At 38.9% G+C, this 16,914-nt stretch overlaps 1 protein-coding gene across 1 annotated transcript in view; it reads right to left on the bottom strand.

Moving 5' to 3' along the window:
- The window catches only part of MDN1 (midasin AAA ATPase 1), a 116,495-nt gene that overhangs the window by 12,171 nt on the left and 87,410 nt on the right, over positions 1–16,914 (bottom strand). Inside the window, 14 exon segments of the mRNA XM_087943483.1 lie at positions 970–1,071; positions 2,220–2,384; positions 2,605–2,861; positions 4,165–4,270; positions 4,272–4,325; positions 5,000–5,140; positions 6,364–6,536; positions 7,484–7,619; positions 8,596–8,730; positions 10,807–10,968; positions 11,179–11,351; positions 11,530–11,664; positions 13,688–13,917; positions 14,316–14,777. Of these exon segments, the coding sequence (XP_087799609.1) occupies positions 970–1,071; positions 2,220–2,384; positions 2,605–2,861; positions 4,165–4,270; positions 4,272–4,325; positions 5,000–5,140; positions 6,364–6,536; positions 7,484–7,619; positions 8,596–8,730; positions 10,807–10,968; positions 11,179–11,351; positions 11,530–11,664; positions 13,688–13,917; positions 14,316–14,777 (2,431 nt within the window).

The following is a 16,914-nucleotide window of genomic DNA, read 5'->3' as shown; positions in this document are numbered from 1 at the left end:
ATGTACATTGGTGTTTTTTTTTTAATGAACCAAGACGAAACACCATTTAAAATTCTAACTCTAAATGGTATATGAGGAAAAGATAGAGCCAAAATGAAGCCAGTAAAAGACTGATCTGTGTGGACTACCGGGCTATATCATTTTCATACATGTTCATCCTGCTTCTGTTTCTAATAAATATTGTACAAAGTTTGTTTGATTCTGTATTACTTCTAGATCAGGGGTGGGATTCAAATTTTTAAACAACTGGTTCTGTTGGTGTGGCTTTTTTTGGCAGCCCCCCCACGCTCCATTTTTGGCCCTTCTGGGCTTCAGGGAAGCCTCCTGGGGGGTGTTTTTGCTCCTAGAAGGCTTCCCTGGGATCCAGGAAGACAAAAAACAGAGCCGGGGGGGGAGTGTCTGTGTGTGTGCTGTGCTCCCTCCCTCCATGCTCCATGGCCTTCCTGGGCCTCAGGGAAGCCTCCTGGGCAAAGCAGTAAGACAGCGAGCGGAATCCTGGCACAGCTGTTCGTCGGGAGGGGGGGAAAAAGAAATATCTTAAGGAATGACTGGGCAGGGGAGAATGCAGTCAGGCATGTACACGATGTCACGCATGCACGATAAGGACTGACTGGGCTGGAAGGAGGTGAGCAGGCTGAGAGGGGCGGGGCCAGCCAGGGGCACGATTTGCTGGTTCTCCGAACTGCACAGAATCATAACAACCGGTTCTACAGAACCGGTCCGAACCGGTAGAATCCCACCCGTTCTAGATGCAGTTTCTCTTCAAATATGTATCAGCAAATTCTGATACCTTTTTCAGTTCAAAACTTTCTTAAACCATCCAAGCTGCATGAGAGCCAACGAATAATTATCAGTCCCATATGTTTAGTTTTTCTTTGGCTTTCCATTAAAGATTCTTCAAAGACCATTAGTATAGGAGCCTCCAATTGTAAAAGAGTAATTTGCACATTTAAAAAAAAAATAAGACACCTGGGTATTTTTTCTGCTTTGTTTCTGTGAAGCTAGATGTGCCATTAGTTCAGATTCATGTCCTTCTGGCTGATTTGCATCCGAAGTTCCACTCCCGTGTTCCTGAAATAAGACATACAAAGTAAGATCTTGTTTGCAAAAACACATCACAAGCTTATTAAGTTTAAAGCCCAAACTACATTATCTTTGGAATAGAGACGTACGTTAGATTGTGGCTCTGCAAACAAGCCCATCTGTCAATTCTAGTGCTGCACCATAAATTCATGAAATATAATAAGTGAAGTCTGGCTCATAAGACAGGGAAGAGATCCCTAGTGAAGTGTGAAGTATTAAAAATAGATATAATCCATAGTCTTTGGCAAACACAAGCATGGTTTGGCATGTATATTTATGACACATAGCCCTTTCAGCCTTACTGGAGAAATTGATTAATTTAGCAATTTGAGGATGGTAACCAACGGGAATAGTCAATCAAGTTTAAAAAGCACTGTATATACAAAAGAACAGCTATAATACATTCAGTCACTCTTATAAACTATTTCCCCCTTAAAGTGGAAATATGCTTTCCTCTTACTGGATGCTGGTATCATCATCTACCCTTATTTTCAGTGTTTTGAGGCCTACTGAAGAATATGAACAGATCCAATATTCTCCAAAATACCTGAGGGCAAGACAAGTAATGGATGGAAGCTTAACAAGAGACATTTAGTCTAAAACTAAGGAGAAATTTTCTGACAGTGAGAACAATTAATCAGTGGTACGACTTGCCTCCAGAAGTTGTAGCTGCTCCATCACTGGAGTTTTTAAAGAAGAGATTGGACAACCATTTGCCTGGAATTGCAAAGGTTCTCCTCTTGCTTGAGCAGGGGGTTGGACTAGAAGACCTCTAAGGTCCTCTCTAACTCTGTTATTTTGCATTCTATAGATCTACAAAACTCGAAGTCAAAGTGAACAAAAAAAAAATTTCTGGATATGAGCCAGCCACTAGTTCTTAAAGCAATTACTCAATAAGTTGATAAGTGGCTGCTAGGGAAGTTATAAAATTCTCCCTCTACTGCAATTAGGGTTAAGGTTATAATTAGGGTTAAGGTTATAATTAGGGTTAAGGTTACAGTGAGATACAGTGAGATGTGCTGAGGTGAGAGACGGTGATCCAAAGGCACCAGTGACCTCCCATGGCTAAGGTACATTTGAAGCTGTAATTCCTCCAATACCAGTACATTTTCTTTTCTAAAGTTGCTCCATTTCACCTCTTTTGCCTGATCCTTCTCAGATGCAGTTCCAACCAACTCAACAGCTGTATCGCTCTGCAGATTCTCTTCGCCTGCCTCTCCGTATGCCTCATGTTCCATTCTTTCCACGGCTTCAGGTAACTGTTCCTCGTTTTCAACATCATTACCAGCTTCATCAATTTTCTGAAGCAATTAAAAAAATGAGTCAGTATTAGCATTAGCTTGGCAAAATATCAGTAGCTGATATATACCGTACATAACAGAATAGGTTTTAGGCCATAGACAAGCTTTGTTTCATAACAAGTTAGAGAAAAATTCATTTACTGGGATTTTAGACAGGAACTCTCCCTCTCACCCCTCCTCTCTCATACACACAACTTCTATTAATAACAATATGTGAAACCTGAGGACAAAGGCCTTGATCAGTAGTGGAAACGTTCTGTTCTTTCTCTTCAGCTTTTTGCTCTTCTACTGTAGAGTCCTCTTCTTCCCCTGTATTTGCATCAGAATTCTCTGTTCCTTCTTCATTTTTATCTTCAGAAGGATCTTTTTCGACTTGCTCAGAATCCTGTCTATCTTCATCCATATCTTCAGTGTTAACTTCAGTTTCCTTTTCATCTACATCTATCGCCTTCTCTTCAATCTCAAAAGGATTTTCTCCTGGTAGAAAAAGAGATGGAATATAGTTTTTAAAAACCACACACATACAATTGGATAGAATGCCCCAAGCCTCCTAAGTTCCATACATATCATTTGTGGAACTGAATACCTGAAAAGACAAAGGCCACCTAGACACAATTCCCAGACACAAGAGATCAAGGTCCAGGGAACTGAATAAAATGCAAAGCAAGGATGTGCTTTGGATACAAAGATCTGCACAGGGTTGGGGGTATCCATGAAATCATCAATTTCAATTCCTCTCTCCTCTCAATTTCTTCCATAAATAAGTTATTTCTTTTCCTGGAATTGCATGGTAGCTGCACAGTGGGTATTGCATGGGTAGCTCCCATGTGTTCAGGGAGCATCAATTGGGTCAAAAATTGGACACAATGTTTAACCCAAAGACATATTTTCCTGGAATCACATAGCTACTGTATGAAGCTGGGGAAAAGCACAACTTCTCCAAGGAGCCATTGGCAGATATAGCATGAATGCCCATAAACCCTCTGAGGCACCTTTTTGGCTTCAAATTTGAAAAAGAGTACATTCCTAGCTTACCTGCTCCACTCATTCCACAAATGTTCATCGTTCTATCACTTTAAACTATAACATCTTTTGAATCAACTCTTCAAATTACTAAGATAATGGTATTAACCTACATTAAAAGATAATGATCTTTTTACCTCATCAAGCTGATGAAAATAGTTGTAGATGCAAACATAACTTGCTGATAGCAATGGAATCCTAATTTTCAACCATTTAAGTTACACAATAGCCAGAAAGTTTTAAACTCTTATGCCAAGTTTATAAGTTGTAGTTTTTGTACCAGGACACAAGTTTTGTAAAATGGTCCCCCCTTCACCCCACTAGAGATAATAATGTGTCTGGTACTAAGTATCATTTAGCCATTTCTACTTCTACCTTCTTCTTCTTCTTTGTCTTCCTCATCCATCTCTTCATTTCACCTCACTAGAGATAACAATGTGTCTGGTACTAAGTATCATTTAAGGCAAAGTTCCTGAGGCTTGAAATTCTATTGAATCTGCTCAAGCAGAAAAATCTCTGAATGCTTTAAGGAAGATCTTATCTCCCACTGAAAAAGATATATCCTTTCACGTCACAGGGTACAATTCTAAATACACATTGATTGTTGTCTTCAAGTAATATCTGCTTGTTGGTTTGATTGTGAACTGTGAATAGGTTCATGATTGGTTATTGAGGAATTCTGGGAGTTAGATTTTAGGATACCATAAAGTTTTAAAAGTGAATAACCATAGGTTAATAAACACCTGTCTGATTTAGCCATCTTCTACTTCTTACCCTCTCTTCTTCTAGAATTTGTCTTCCTCATCCATCTCTTCATTTCCAAGATTCAGCTCATGGTCAAGCTCCAGGGCTTCGGCTTCAGGGTTGTTTTTCTTGCTTTCCATGGTAAGGATCCACTTCATTCTCATCATATTCACCCTGTAAGGCAGAACACACTATTAAGAAGAATGAAGGTGGAAAGCAGAGATGCAATTATTTAAGGGAGGCAAAGTTCCCGAGGCTTGAAATTCTATTGAATCTGCTCAAGCAGAAAAATCTCTGAATGCTTTAAGGAAGATCTTATCTCCCATTGAAAAAGAGGTGGCTGCTTTAACAACAGAGAACTGATGCACGAAAGGTCCAAAGCACTATTAAATTAGCAATGCACACTCCCAGTTAAGAGTACTTTATTGAAACTCTCACATATGGGTTCATCCTCTTTCAGCTTCTTAACTACTATCCTCTTCTGCCATTCCCTCTTTTAATTTCCCACTCAATGCACAAAATAAGTAAATCATGCAAAAGGTAAGATATTTATTGGCTAGTTTTGATGGACACGGAATTCTGTGCATGCATAGCATGTTTTGGAGACAAAGTAATTTACTATTAATTTACAGTAGCCTCTTATTTCTTCTCTAGTGAAGAGACAAGAGGCTGCTGTGCATCTCTGCCCTGGAGGCTGTGGGATATACTCATCTGTTCCCAATTATGCTTGTAAAATGTAACTTCATCTGAACTATGTAACTTCAATTATTTCTACAGTAATATGCATGTTCACACACACTCTAAAAAAGAACAATAAGCAGTTCAATACAGAGTTGTTAGGCTATTACCTCATCTATTTGTTCATGGATTTTCTCTTTGGTTTCACCGTCACCTCCTTGCTTCTCTTTTTCTTCATCCTTGGGTGATTTCTTCTCATTTTGATTATCAACTCCTATATTGTCATCTTTTGCCACCAATTCGGAATCTCCCTACATAATTAAATATATATATATATCCATGTTACCACCAGTGTACACATAATTCTCAGGCTAACATTATTCAACTTGTTTTGAGAAACATGGTTACCTCTTTATGAATATAGCTATTAAATTAAAAACAATTCCCTACTTTTATAGAATGCATGATGCTTTCTCAACATCATGCAGAGCTAAACTAATAAAATATGCTATCATAGAACAATCTGAACTTTTAAATTAAAATAAAAGTAGATTCATTACATCACACTCAGACTGTTTTAAAAAGAAAGCTCAGCATATTTTGAAATATTAATGCATACTCCATTCCAAAATAAGCTAAAAGACAGACACATCTATTAAAATAATAAACTGAGTAAGATGTTTTAAATTTTTTAAAAATTACAAATTGTCAAAAGCCTCAAAATCTTTTCTGAGGAAAAAAAAAAGCCCTTCAAAAGTTCCAATACAAGAAATCGACTGATTGGGGTTTACTTTCTATTTTGCTTAGAGCGAAGAGTAACTCTTTGGATGAATCCCGCACACTGAGAGAAGTCAATCATGTGCTGAAGGCATTCACCATCAGGGTAAATGCAACAGAGTCCTCTAGCAGTTCTTGGGAGTGATTAGATATTAACATCAAATATTCTGATAATAAAAGCCGCCATCTCTTTCATTGTCTGATCTCCATATGAAATGAAGTTTTGGCATCCATTGCTATTATTTTTCAGAGACAAACTCTAATTCATTGTATGAAAAAAAGCACTTCCTTTTATGTGGCCTGAATGAAAAAATAACTTGAAATGAATTGAATTATATGTAAAGGTTTCTCCCATCCAGTGGTACCTAACTCTAGGGGACGGTGCTCATCTCCGTTTCTCAGTCGAGGGAGTCAGCACTGTCTGAAGGTATTTCTGTGATCATATAACCAGTACGACTATACGCTGAGGCAGCTGGAATGCTGTTACCTACCCACTGAAGTGGTACCTAGTTATCTACTTGTATTTGCATGCTTTCGAACTGCTAGGTGTGCAGGAACTGGGGCAAATAATGAGCTCACCCTGTTCCGTAGCACTTAGGTCTCGAACCTGGGCTGTCAGCTCTTCAGCTGAGAAGTTTAACATCTTTAACTGCTAATCCATCATGCCCCTTTTCTATGCACTCTCATGCATTTTACATAATTAATCAATGGTGCAACCATTCACTCCTTCAAACATTATATTCATTTAAAATTTTACCTCATCCATCCCTGGTCCAGTTTCTGTTTTCCCATCTTCATCTTCATCCTCCTCTTCTTCTTCCTCATCATCATCTCCCCAAAGCCTCTCGTCCAATTTGTCAGCATCTCCATCTCCAAGATTTCCCATCTGCTTATCCAAGTCTTCATCTTCATCAGACTTATCATCCTCTTCTATACAACATAACATAAATAAAGCTCAATGTAAATCTTCAAAGAAAGAACTCCCATAATCGTAAAAGATCAAGCACTCTGCGTCTGCAGACAGACTGAAGCTCAATAGGAGAACATATACTTTCCAGCTCACTAAATGGACTAATGGTTTAACTTGATATATAGGTAATTTCTTGTATATAAAGTACATTTATACTGGGATATGTGAAAGTTCTCAACCCCTGGGCAAAAAGAACTTCTACAGCAATGGGAATATTTACCCTTTTTAGCTAGTATACATGAAACAGAGAGTTAAGATTTAAAAAATCTTAAATGTATAGTCCTTTAAAGTATTGATAAAATACTAAAAACCTTATTCTTTATTTCTGTCTGTGTCATACTACCTACAGTAAGTGACTCATAATATATTGCTAGATAGGATGATAAACACTGCACTAAACAGGTCTTCCAGTGCAAACTGTTGATTTTTAATTAGAACAACTACTAAATACCCAACATCTTCTTTCTTAAATACTTGAGAAAGACCAACAATATTGCCATTTTCGTGTAAAAACCATGACATGTGGACTTCAAAATCCTGCTGAAGTCCTGGTCCTCCTGGTCTGAAAATCTTTATTCCAAGTATACAAAGAGATCAACAAGAAGGAAAGGAAGGCTCTGTTTGGAGCTTAAATTTGATTAATTTTGTCACTGAGGGTCACATTTTAAGTTAATTCTGCATAAGACCATTTGGTTCTATCAAGTTCCAACTTCAGTAAGAAAAAAAAACCAAAAGTGCTTCAGTGTTACCAAAAGATTTTCCTAATAACATTACACAGGAATGGAAAGTCTGCCTATCAGTATGTTTTATTAAATTCAAAGTAAAAGTTATTAAACCTCAGTATCAGTTCCCAATTGTGCGATGAATTCTGGAGATTAGGTCAGAAACATGGGAAATATACACATACCTTCTTTTTCTTGCTCTCCATCATATGTTTTACCTTCAAAATCTTCAGACATTTCAATTGCATTATCCTCTCCCTCAATATCTGGTTTAGAATCTGGATCTTCCTTTTCCTGACCTTTTTGGTAAGTATCTTCTACCTGGAATATTTAATCAAGCTTTGTTTTAACGGGGTGCCTTCTTTAAAGTAGCATGTATTCTCCTTGCTCCCTCCTCAACTTTCAGCAAGATAATTTTAGCATTCCTTCTCCCCTCAAGAATGCCATAATTTCCTGATATTTTATGGTATATTTCCTAAAAACTGAAGTAGATTATTAAAAGGAATGAAGGGACTGAAATAACTTTAAAACCCAGTAAATGAATGTACAAAAATAATGCAGGGATTCCTATATTACTCCATGCATTAACTGTTCCTTAACATTCCATGTTTTAATCTTTCCTGCACAAATAGAACAGAACTTTGTGTTGTGCCTTAACCAATACACAAATTTCAGTTGCTTTATTCCAAACTAGAAAAATCATTCCTGGCAGAGGTGGTTTGATGGTGGCTGGTATGGGAAAAAAAGCCAAGGATGTCACTTGCTATGACTAAGGAGAAGCAGGTTAACTGTTGGCATATGCCATGCTGGAAGCCTGACTGATCCTGCCAAGACTATCACCATAAAGAATAAATACCTAGGTCAGGATATCAGTAGTAGCAGGGGCTGAGGAAAGGTATGGCACTGGGAAGATTAAGGGGGCAGCAAGCCATGGGCATGCCAGGCTGATTTTTTTGCAGAAATGATTGAGGAAAAGGACTGAGAGAAATGCTTGGAAGATTGAGGGAGTGTGGGCTAGTTGAGATATGCTGTGCTGGGATACCTCTGATGCTAGTGGCCTTGCCTTAATTACCCCAGAAAATTATTCTGAGATTGTGTTGGATGTTGTAGTATGAAAAATGTTCCAGATTTTGTTTCTGCTGAACTTTGACATGTTTTCCATTTTGTGTACATCCTTATGCAATGTTGTTTGTTCACCACCAAAAAGTATGAGTGCTTTTTCATGTTTCCCATAAATATTAAAACCTTAGCGTTCATTTGCTTTGTATAGACTATAAACAGACATTTCAAACCTTACCTGGTCTTCATTTTCTATCTTGTCACTAACATCCTTTTTCCCTTCCCCTTCTCCAATGCCACCATCTTCATAATCATGGAATTCTGTTCCTCCTTCTCCTCCATCCTCAATAATTTCTTTTGGTAAACAAAACCCCTAATAATAAAAAACACTCAGTTGAACCAAGGATAGCAGTCATTAAAATGAACACTGAGTTTCGCCATTTTAAGGTTTCTTCTGCTTGGGGTCAAAGTTTTTGTAAGCTTTCTTCCAAGGACAGAAAAATCTACTTCAGCAAAAATCCATTAAGGGTCAGTTACTTATTAACATGTAAATTAATTGTCATATAAGTGGGTTGTTCACCCAAAAGTTCCTAAAGAACTTATGTAAAACTGCTTCCCTCCTAGAAAAATAGTCTTTTTTAATTCATATCAGAATCAGAATATTAAAAGAAAGTCAAAATGATATCACTTTTCTTTTAAAAATGTAGACAGTCCACTTAATATTTCTTCTAGGCAAATTGCCTAGAAGGAAATGACAATCAAAATTTAAGAAACAACTAGGAATGCAGGAGAACAAGATTTGCTCAAGCATGACTCTAATTCAGGGGTCTCAAACACAATTTACCTGGGGCCGCTGGAGGCAAAATCTGGTGAGGCTGGGCCGCATAATATACTTTATATTATACTTTATATTTATATTATGTTACTAATATTAACTTTCTTATATGGTGGGGAGCATCAATAGTGGAGAGTAAGTGAGCAATGAGACCCTGCTCTAATTGTTTAAATATAGAGTATCAATAGGGAGAGTAGAATCTTCTCACTGGAAAGAAGTAGAATCTTCTCAAAGATCTCTTTTGTAGCCAGTGATATTTAACTTGTTTATAAATGATCTTAACTTAGGAATAAATAGTCAGGTAGCCAAACTGTGGATAATACTAAACTATTCAGAATAGTAAAAGCTAAAACTGATTATGAACAATATTTTTAAAGTGAGTAAATTGTCAATCAAAGAGCAATGCTAAATATGTGTAAAATGATGCACATTCAAACAATCGGTTCTTGTCCTTCCATTTCCTATCTACAGTGTTGGGGTCCAAGCTGTCTGCAACCGATCAGGAAACAAAGCCTGAGGTCACAGTGCACAACAGAATAAAAATGTTGATTAAGCTGCTAATAGAAAGGGAACTTCTATGTTAGAAATGATTAGAAATCACTTGAAAATAATATTGCTATACAAATCTATGGCACTTCCACATCTGGAATAGCATGTACAATTCCGGTTGCCATACTTAAAGGATATAGGAAAGCTGAAAAAATTGCAACCAAAATGATCAGGAGTTCAAACACTTCCCTGTGAGAAAAGGCAAGAATACCATATACACTTTAGCCCCGTGATGGCGAACCTATGCCACGTGTGCCAGAAGTGGCATGCAGAGCCATCTCTCTGGGCATGCTAGCTGTTACCTGTTGCTATTCCGGGTTCCTGGTCTTTGTGTGTGCGGAAGTTCTGGAAACTGAAAGAGCAGCTCCCCAGCGTGCATGCAAGCACTGGCCAGCTGGCCTTCATACATGCGGGAGTGCCGGAAACCAGAAGAGCAGCTCATGCACACAGGTGGCCAGAAACTGGAAGAGCAGCTCCCCGGTGTGCATGCACATGCCAACCAGCTGGTCTTCGCATGTGCATGTGTGTTAGAAACTGGAAGACCAGATGGCTGGTGCACATGTGCATGCCAGGAAGCTGAACTTCCAATTTCCAGTGCTCCCACGTGTCATGTCAGGGAGCTGTTTTTTTTTTGTTTCCGGCGTGCACCACTGTTTTAGCCTATTACAAAAAAATGATGGAGATAGGACATAATTGTGGTACATATAATCTTGCGTGATATGCAAAAAATGAGAGGAAGGTGAGGATCTTAGCTTTATCTGCACACATCTGACAGAAACTGGTCCAATTTTATCCAGTATTTCTATCACTGAGAATGGATAAAATCTGGGCCATTCAGTTCTAGTCCAACAGCTTACTAGTTAATATTCTGAAAGGTCTGCTAACCCTATACTAGAAAACTAATACGATATGCAACAATAAAGGCTACTCCATTTCAAAGGCCATGTTTTAACTTCAGAAAAAAACAGTAGAAAGTAAAAATCTTTTTTCTTTTTCTTTTTTGGAAAATGAAAGGCAACTAATAAATGTAGATTCTCACAATGACATTCACTTTCCACTTCTTACCTTTTGTGCAATTTCTGTAAATATGTTTGACAAGACAAAAAGCAATTTTGCAGTACTCCTATGTGTAGCCAAGGAAACCGTGAGGTAGAAAAGGACAATATTGGAATATTTGCAAAGAATTGGCATTAGGCGTACCAGCAAGTGGCAGGCCTGATTAAAAAGCTGAAAAAAGAAAAAGAAAAATAATGTCCATTAATTATGGAAAATATTTTAAGTGTCTACATATTCTTTCTCCAGGATTGGTTTCACTGTTTGTAGTATTTATAAGCAATTTCAGAAAAATATTTGAGTATTTGAGGCAAGATGAAGAAACAATTTTTACATTATGTTTAACATCTTTCCCTGAGATATAATTCAGCTGAAAAATATTACCTTGCATTTGTATGCAGTGTAATCCTCGCCATAAGATTTCAATTGCTCCAGGAGTTCAGAAATGACTGAAATTATTTTTTGTATATGCAAAGAATTCACATCGGAACAAATTTCTTCATCTAAGAATTTAGTTAAATGCCCTCTCTGGAGCCCATCAACTGAAGATTCTTCCCCTGGAATAAGAAATATAAAAAGCAATGATCAAAAATGCATTCCAATTGAATATGCCCTATACATTGTTGGTTCTCATTTTTTTAAATTACTGTGCTACGGAAGTGTCATATGCAGCAAGAAAAATGCATTTGACATAACAGTTGCTTTCAAAACAAGTGAAAGAATGTTCAGTCTTACCATCTTCTTTTGGGAATATCTCTTCGTCTTTTCTTCTTTCAACCAAACACTGGACAGAACTCAAGATAACGTGGATTGCAAGTTCTATTTGTTCTGAGAAGTGTTCTACAAATCCATCATCTGATGTTTCCTCATCTATAGAAATATCATTGAAAAATTAAATGGAAAAGGTTTTTAGTTTTACAATGGAGAGATGAATAGATGGATGGATAAATGTGTGTACAATTCAGCTTCCATGGTGTCTACCTATCTATTTACTTAAATAAATGCTATTGTCCTAATTTTCTCCCTATTTGAGTATCTGAGGTATCAAAATTCTCCTTCCATTAGAATTGGGATCAATACTATTGTACGTTATAGAGAAAGTTGTTGGTTGTTCTTCAGAATTAAATCAGAGATCCCCTTTCAGGGCTCTAATACAGAAGCGACTGGAAGTGAAGTCAATAATTTCATTATTTCAAATACAATTTCTGCACATACAGGTAATCCTCAACTTACTTGAGCCCAAAATTTCTATGGTTATGCGAGACATTTGTTAAGTGAGCTTTGCTACATTTTACGACCTCTTCTGCCTCGGTTGTTAGGGAATCATTGCAGTTGATTAGCTAGAAACATGGTTATTAAGTGAATCTGGCTTCTCCATTGACTTTGTCAGAAGGTTGCAAAAGTGACCCTGTGACACAGCAAAAGTTATAAATATAAACCAGTTACCAAGCATCTGAATTTTGATCACATGATCATGGGGATGTTTCAAAGGTCACAACTGTAAAAAAAAAGGTCATTAAGTCCTTTTTTTTCAGTGCCGTTGTAACTTTGACCCGTCACTAAATGAACTATTGTAAGTCAAGGACCTCCTCTAGTTCAAAGTTTAATCACTTAGGAACCATATAGCCCCCCTTCAGCCTCACAGTAAGCTAAAAGTAGCCTGAGGGAGCTGAACCTTCCCTAAGCCCTAAATCTTACTCATACAATTCTATTGTAATCTCTCTCAGGATGAGAAAACCCCATAAGCCCCACTGATACATTTGTGACCTCAAAGGTAAGTCTAGAAGAGCCGAGAGAAAATCAATACAGCAAGTAAGCTTGTCTTCAATTTTTAGGTTGATTCTCTTTTTTACTTTTGCTTTCCAGAAGGTCCATTACTCAGACAATCTGCTTCCAAATACAGATAGTCCTCGACTTATGACCGCAACTGAGCCCAAAATTTCTGTTGCTAAGTGAGTTTTGCCCCTTTTTATGACCTTTCTTGTCAAAGTTGTTAAGTGAATCACTGCAGTTGATAAGTTAGTAACTCAGTTGTTAAGTGAGCCTTGCTTCCCTATTGACTTTGTTTGACAGAAGGTCGCAAAAGGGGATCACATGACCTCAGCACACTGCAACGGTCATAAATATGAATAGTCTGAATTTTGATCACATGATCATGGGGATGTTGCGAAGTCGTAACTACCGTGTTTCTCATATAATAAGGCCGGGTCTTATTTTTTTTTTTGAGCCCCTAAAAAATGGCTAGGCTGTCTTTTCGGGGGTGACTTAATTCCCCCCTCCCTTGCATCTTTGGGCGGGCGGGCAGCGATGGCTTGGATGTTGACCTCGGCGTTGGTGGGGCACTTCATATTGGGCTCAACGCAGGCAGCACCATATCCAGGTGTGCAACAAAAGTACCTCCTAATGGCAAGCCCCCCCACCATTCCCCCCCATTTCGCATGTTTTAATATAGGCCTTAATTTGGGGGGAGGGGCTTAATTTCATTTCATGCCTATAAAACATGCTGGGACTTCCTATTGAGGGAGGCCATATTGTTGGAGAAACAGGGTATGAAAAACGGTTGTAAGTCACTTTTTCCTCTGCCACTATAACTTTGAACGGTCACTAAATGAACCGATGTAAGTAGAGGACTACCTGTACTGCAGAAGTACCAAAAAATGGCTTAAGGGAACAGTAAATGTCCTAGATCCCAGCCCCTTAAAAACTATACTTTCACTTTCAAAAAGCTCATTTCTAGAAAGAAGAATTGTGACCACTGGATATCAAGCATAAAGAAATGCTTAGGAACATAAAAAGCAATGATGTAGTTAATCCTACAGGCAAACAGAGAATGATATTAAATCAATAAAGCCCCTGCATTATTGAACAGGAGGAGGAGAGAGAATCATTTTACCTTCACAGTGTGAAATTGAACTGAAGAGCTGTGTCTTCCAGATAGCAAAATCATCTACACTGCTATTAATTTCTCCTTGGATATATATGAGACTCCTGATTAATGCCATCTGTGATCCAATTTGATTGACTTGAGAATCAGGTGGTGAAAACAACAGCTCAATATCTTGCAGCTGGGTTGAAACTTTCAGCAAACAATCCACTCCTGAAGAGCACACTTCGAAGCTTCTCCTGAGAAAAAAAACATTGAAAGGGAGATTTGAAATTGAATAAAAACTGCATGAATAAACATGGAATGGTTTCTGTTGCACTTATGAGTGACTTGGCATGAGAAATACAATACATACATATACACATTTACAATAGTAAAACAGGCCAGATCTAAGCACCTTGCGAGTCAGATCCGGCCTTGTGGGTCTTGAGTTTGACACCCCTGAGCTAGGCTATCAGCTTCCATAGTACTGAATACCTCTTTGACATATGATAGACTCTGATTATAAGAGTGGTTTAGTTTTCCTATGGGTACAACCTCTAGAAAAGGTATAATCCTACTGAGGCTGCTACATGCAGCTTGCAAACAAATGCAACCCCCTTTTTTGTCCCAGTATGATAGGATGCATCTCACTTACCAAGAATGGAAGAGTGTCTCAGAAGACACCTGTTTTATTCTGTCCACGTCTGATTTTACTGTCTTCACCTCTACTAGCATCTCTTTCACCTTGGAAGCCAGCTGCTGATATATCGTATCCTGCTTTCGCATCCTGCATGCAGCAGGCAGCTGTTCTGGACTCACTGGTGTGAGATACTGTAGCTCTGATGGATCCAGTTCTGGAAGTGACTTTAGAATAGTAGAAGAATTCAATTCTACCCCTTCCGGTTTTATTTCTGTCCGAGGGGTGTTCAAAGTTTGGTCTTCTGGACAGCATTCTATAAACCAAGACAGCTGTTCTAGAAGCACTACACACTGCATGGAAAGATACTGCAGTCTGTCAGTCCACTGCTGAACACCTTCTTGAGGAGGGAAAACCACTTCGTATTCACTTCCAGGAGACAGTCTGGCATCAATCTCTTGTATACAGCTTAGCTGATTCCTGTTCACGACATTCATATAAGTAACAGATTTATTGGTAATTAAAATTCAATCACTACAATTTGGTAATAAAATGCTAAAATGCCAGTATTTTAGTCCTTATTAGATGTGGACATAGAGCTTTTCCCTACATGTTTTGTTTTTTCTACGTCAATTATCTACTTGATTTCTCACCATCCTGTAAGAAAGCTATTTTTCTTCTGAATTTCTTTTCCAAGACACCCAGGAAGCCTGTGGATTTGTCTATTCAAGCTTTTCTCAATTGGTACCTTCAACCAGAGAAAGCAGGGAAGTGTCGTATTCTCATTACAGACTGAGGAAGGCCTGAATAATGTTAGGGATAATAATGGCAACCTCAGGTGAGCAATACTGTCCCCAAAGAATGACAACCTCATTTCTGTTCAATTTTCTTTAGCCAGGCTTACAGTGGGGAAAAAAGAAAAGCCTGCTATGAAAAATATATATATCTGAAATTAGACCAATTCAGTAATTATTTTAAGTAACTCCTAAGTGTGAAAAAATCAAATCTTTCAAAAACTGAAAGATGTATTTGTGTGCCCCATGAATAAAATTAATGATTTAATTGGGCTTAGAGATGGGACATGCATAACTATATGATTTACCAATTAAGCAATTACATTTTAAATTTTTGCATCACAGGGTTCTCAAACTCTGTGGTACTTCCTAATCACCTAATGAGGTTTCCTCAGACATAATGGGAATGCTGTCAAACTTTGCTCCCACTTTGGGCTGAGTTACAGCTTGGGTAAAATGGTGAGCAAAGCCCAGGGTGAGCTTTAAACACCCTCCTCAGTCATCTCAGCAACCTGATTTTTTAAAAAAAATATCACCTGATCATTCAGGCCCTTGGCAACTGGTACCATTTGCAACAGCTTCTGACAAGCATATCAGTGGAGAAGTCAGCAGGAAGTTGTAAGTGGTGGTCATGTGATGTTGTGCTTAATGGCTGCAGGTGATTTCCTTAAGTCTGTTGCTGGAACTGACACTGTAAGCTGGCACAATCATGTGATGTTGCACTTTATGACCATGTAGCTTAGCAGCATAATAGCTGGTCTCTCCAGTTGTTAAGTGAGAACTACCTGTATATAGTTCTTAATCTGAATGAATAAGTTTGGAATATACACTGCTCAAAAAAATAAAGGGAACACTTACAACACAATGTAACTCCAAGTCAATCACACTTCTGTGAAATCAAAGTGTCCACTTAGGTAGCAACACTGATTGACAATCAATTTCACATGCTGTTGTGCAAATGGAATAGACAACAGGTGGAAAGCATAGGCAGTTAGCAAGACATCCCCAATAAAGGAGTGGTTCTGCAGGTGGTGACCACAGACCACTTCTCAGTTTCTATCCTTTCTGGCTGATGGTTTGGTCACTTTTGAATGCTGGTGGTGCTGTCACTCTAGTGGTGGCATGAGACGGAGTCTACAACCCACACAAGTGGCTCAGGTAGTGCAGCTCATCCAGGATGGCACATCAATGCGAGTTGTGGCAAGAAGGTTTGCTGTGTCAGCGTAGTGTCCAGAGCATGGAGGCGCTACCAGGAGACAGGCCAGTAAATCAGGAGACGTGGAGGCCATAGGAGGGCAACAACCCAGCATCAGGACCGCTACCTCCGCCTTTGTGCAAGGAGGGACAGGAGGAACACTGCCAGAGTCCTGCAAAATGACCTCCAGCAGGCCGCAAATGTGCATGCGGCTGCTCAAACGGTCAGAAACAGATTCCATGAGGGTGGTATGAGGGCCCGACGTCCACAGGTGGGGATTGTGCTTACAGCCCAACACTGTGCAGGACATTTGGCATTTGCCAGAGAACACCAAGATTGGCAAATTCGTTACTGGCGCCCTGTGCTCTTCACAGATGAAAGCAGGTTCACACTGAGCACATGTGACAGATGTGACAGGGTCTGGAGGCGCTGTAGAGAACGTTCTGCTGCCTGCAACATCCTCCAGCATGACCGGTTTGGCAGTGGGTCAGTAATGGTGTGGGTGGCATTTCTTTAGGGGGCCGCACAGCCCTCCATGTGCTCACCAGAGGTAGCCTGACTGCCATTAGGTACCGAGATGAGATCCTCAGACCCCTTGTGAGATTATATGCTGGTGCGGTTGGCCCTG

Source organism: Notechis scutatus, chromosome 1, assembly GCF_049901735.1.
Source record: "Notechis scutatus isolate UNSWTSFEM ecotype Mainland chromosome 1, rNotScu1.2, whole genome shotgun sequence".
Classification (NCBI taxonomy): Eukaryota; Metazoa; Chordata; class Lepidosauria; order Squamata; family Elapidae; genus Notechis; species Notechis scutatus.
Note: the sequence above shows the minus strand (reverse complement) of the source record. Positions and strands in the feature narration are given on the sequence as shown.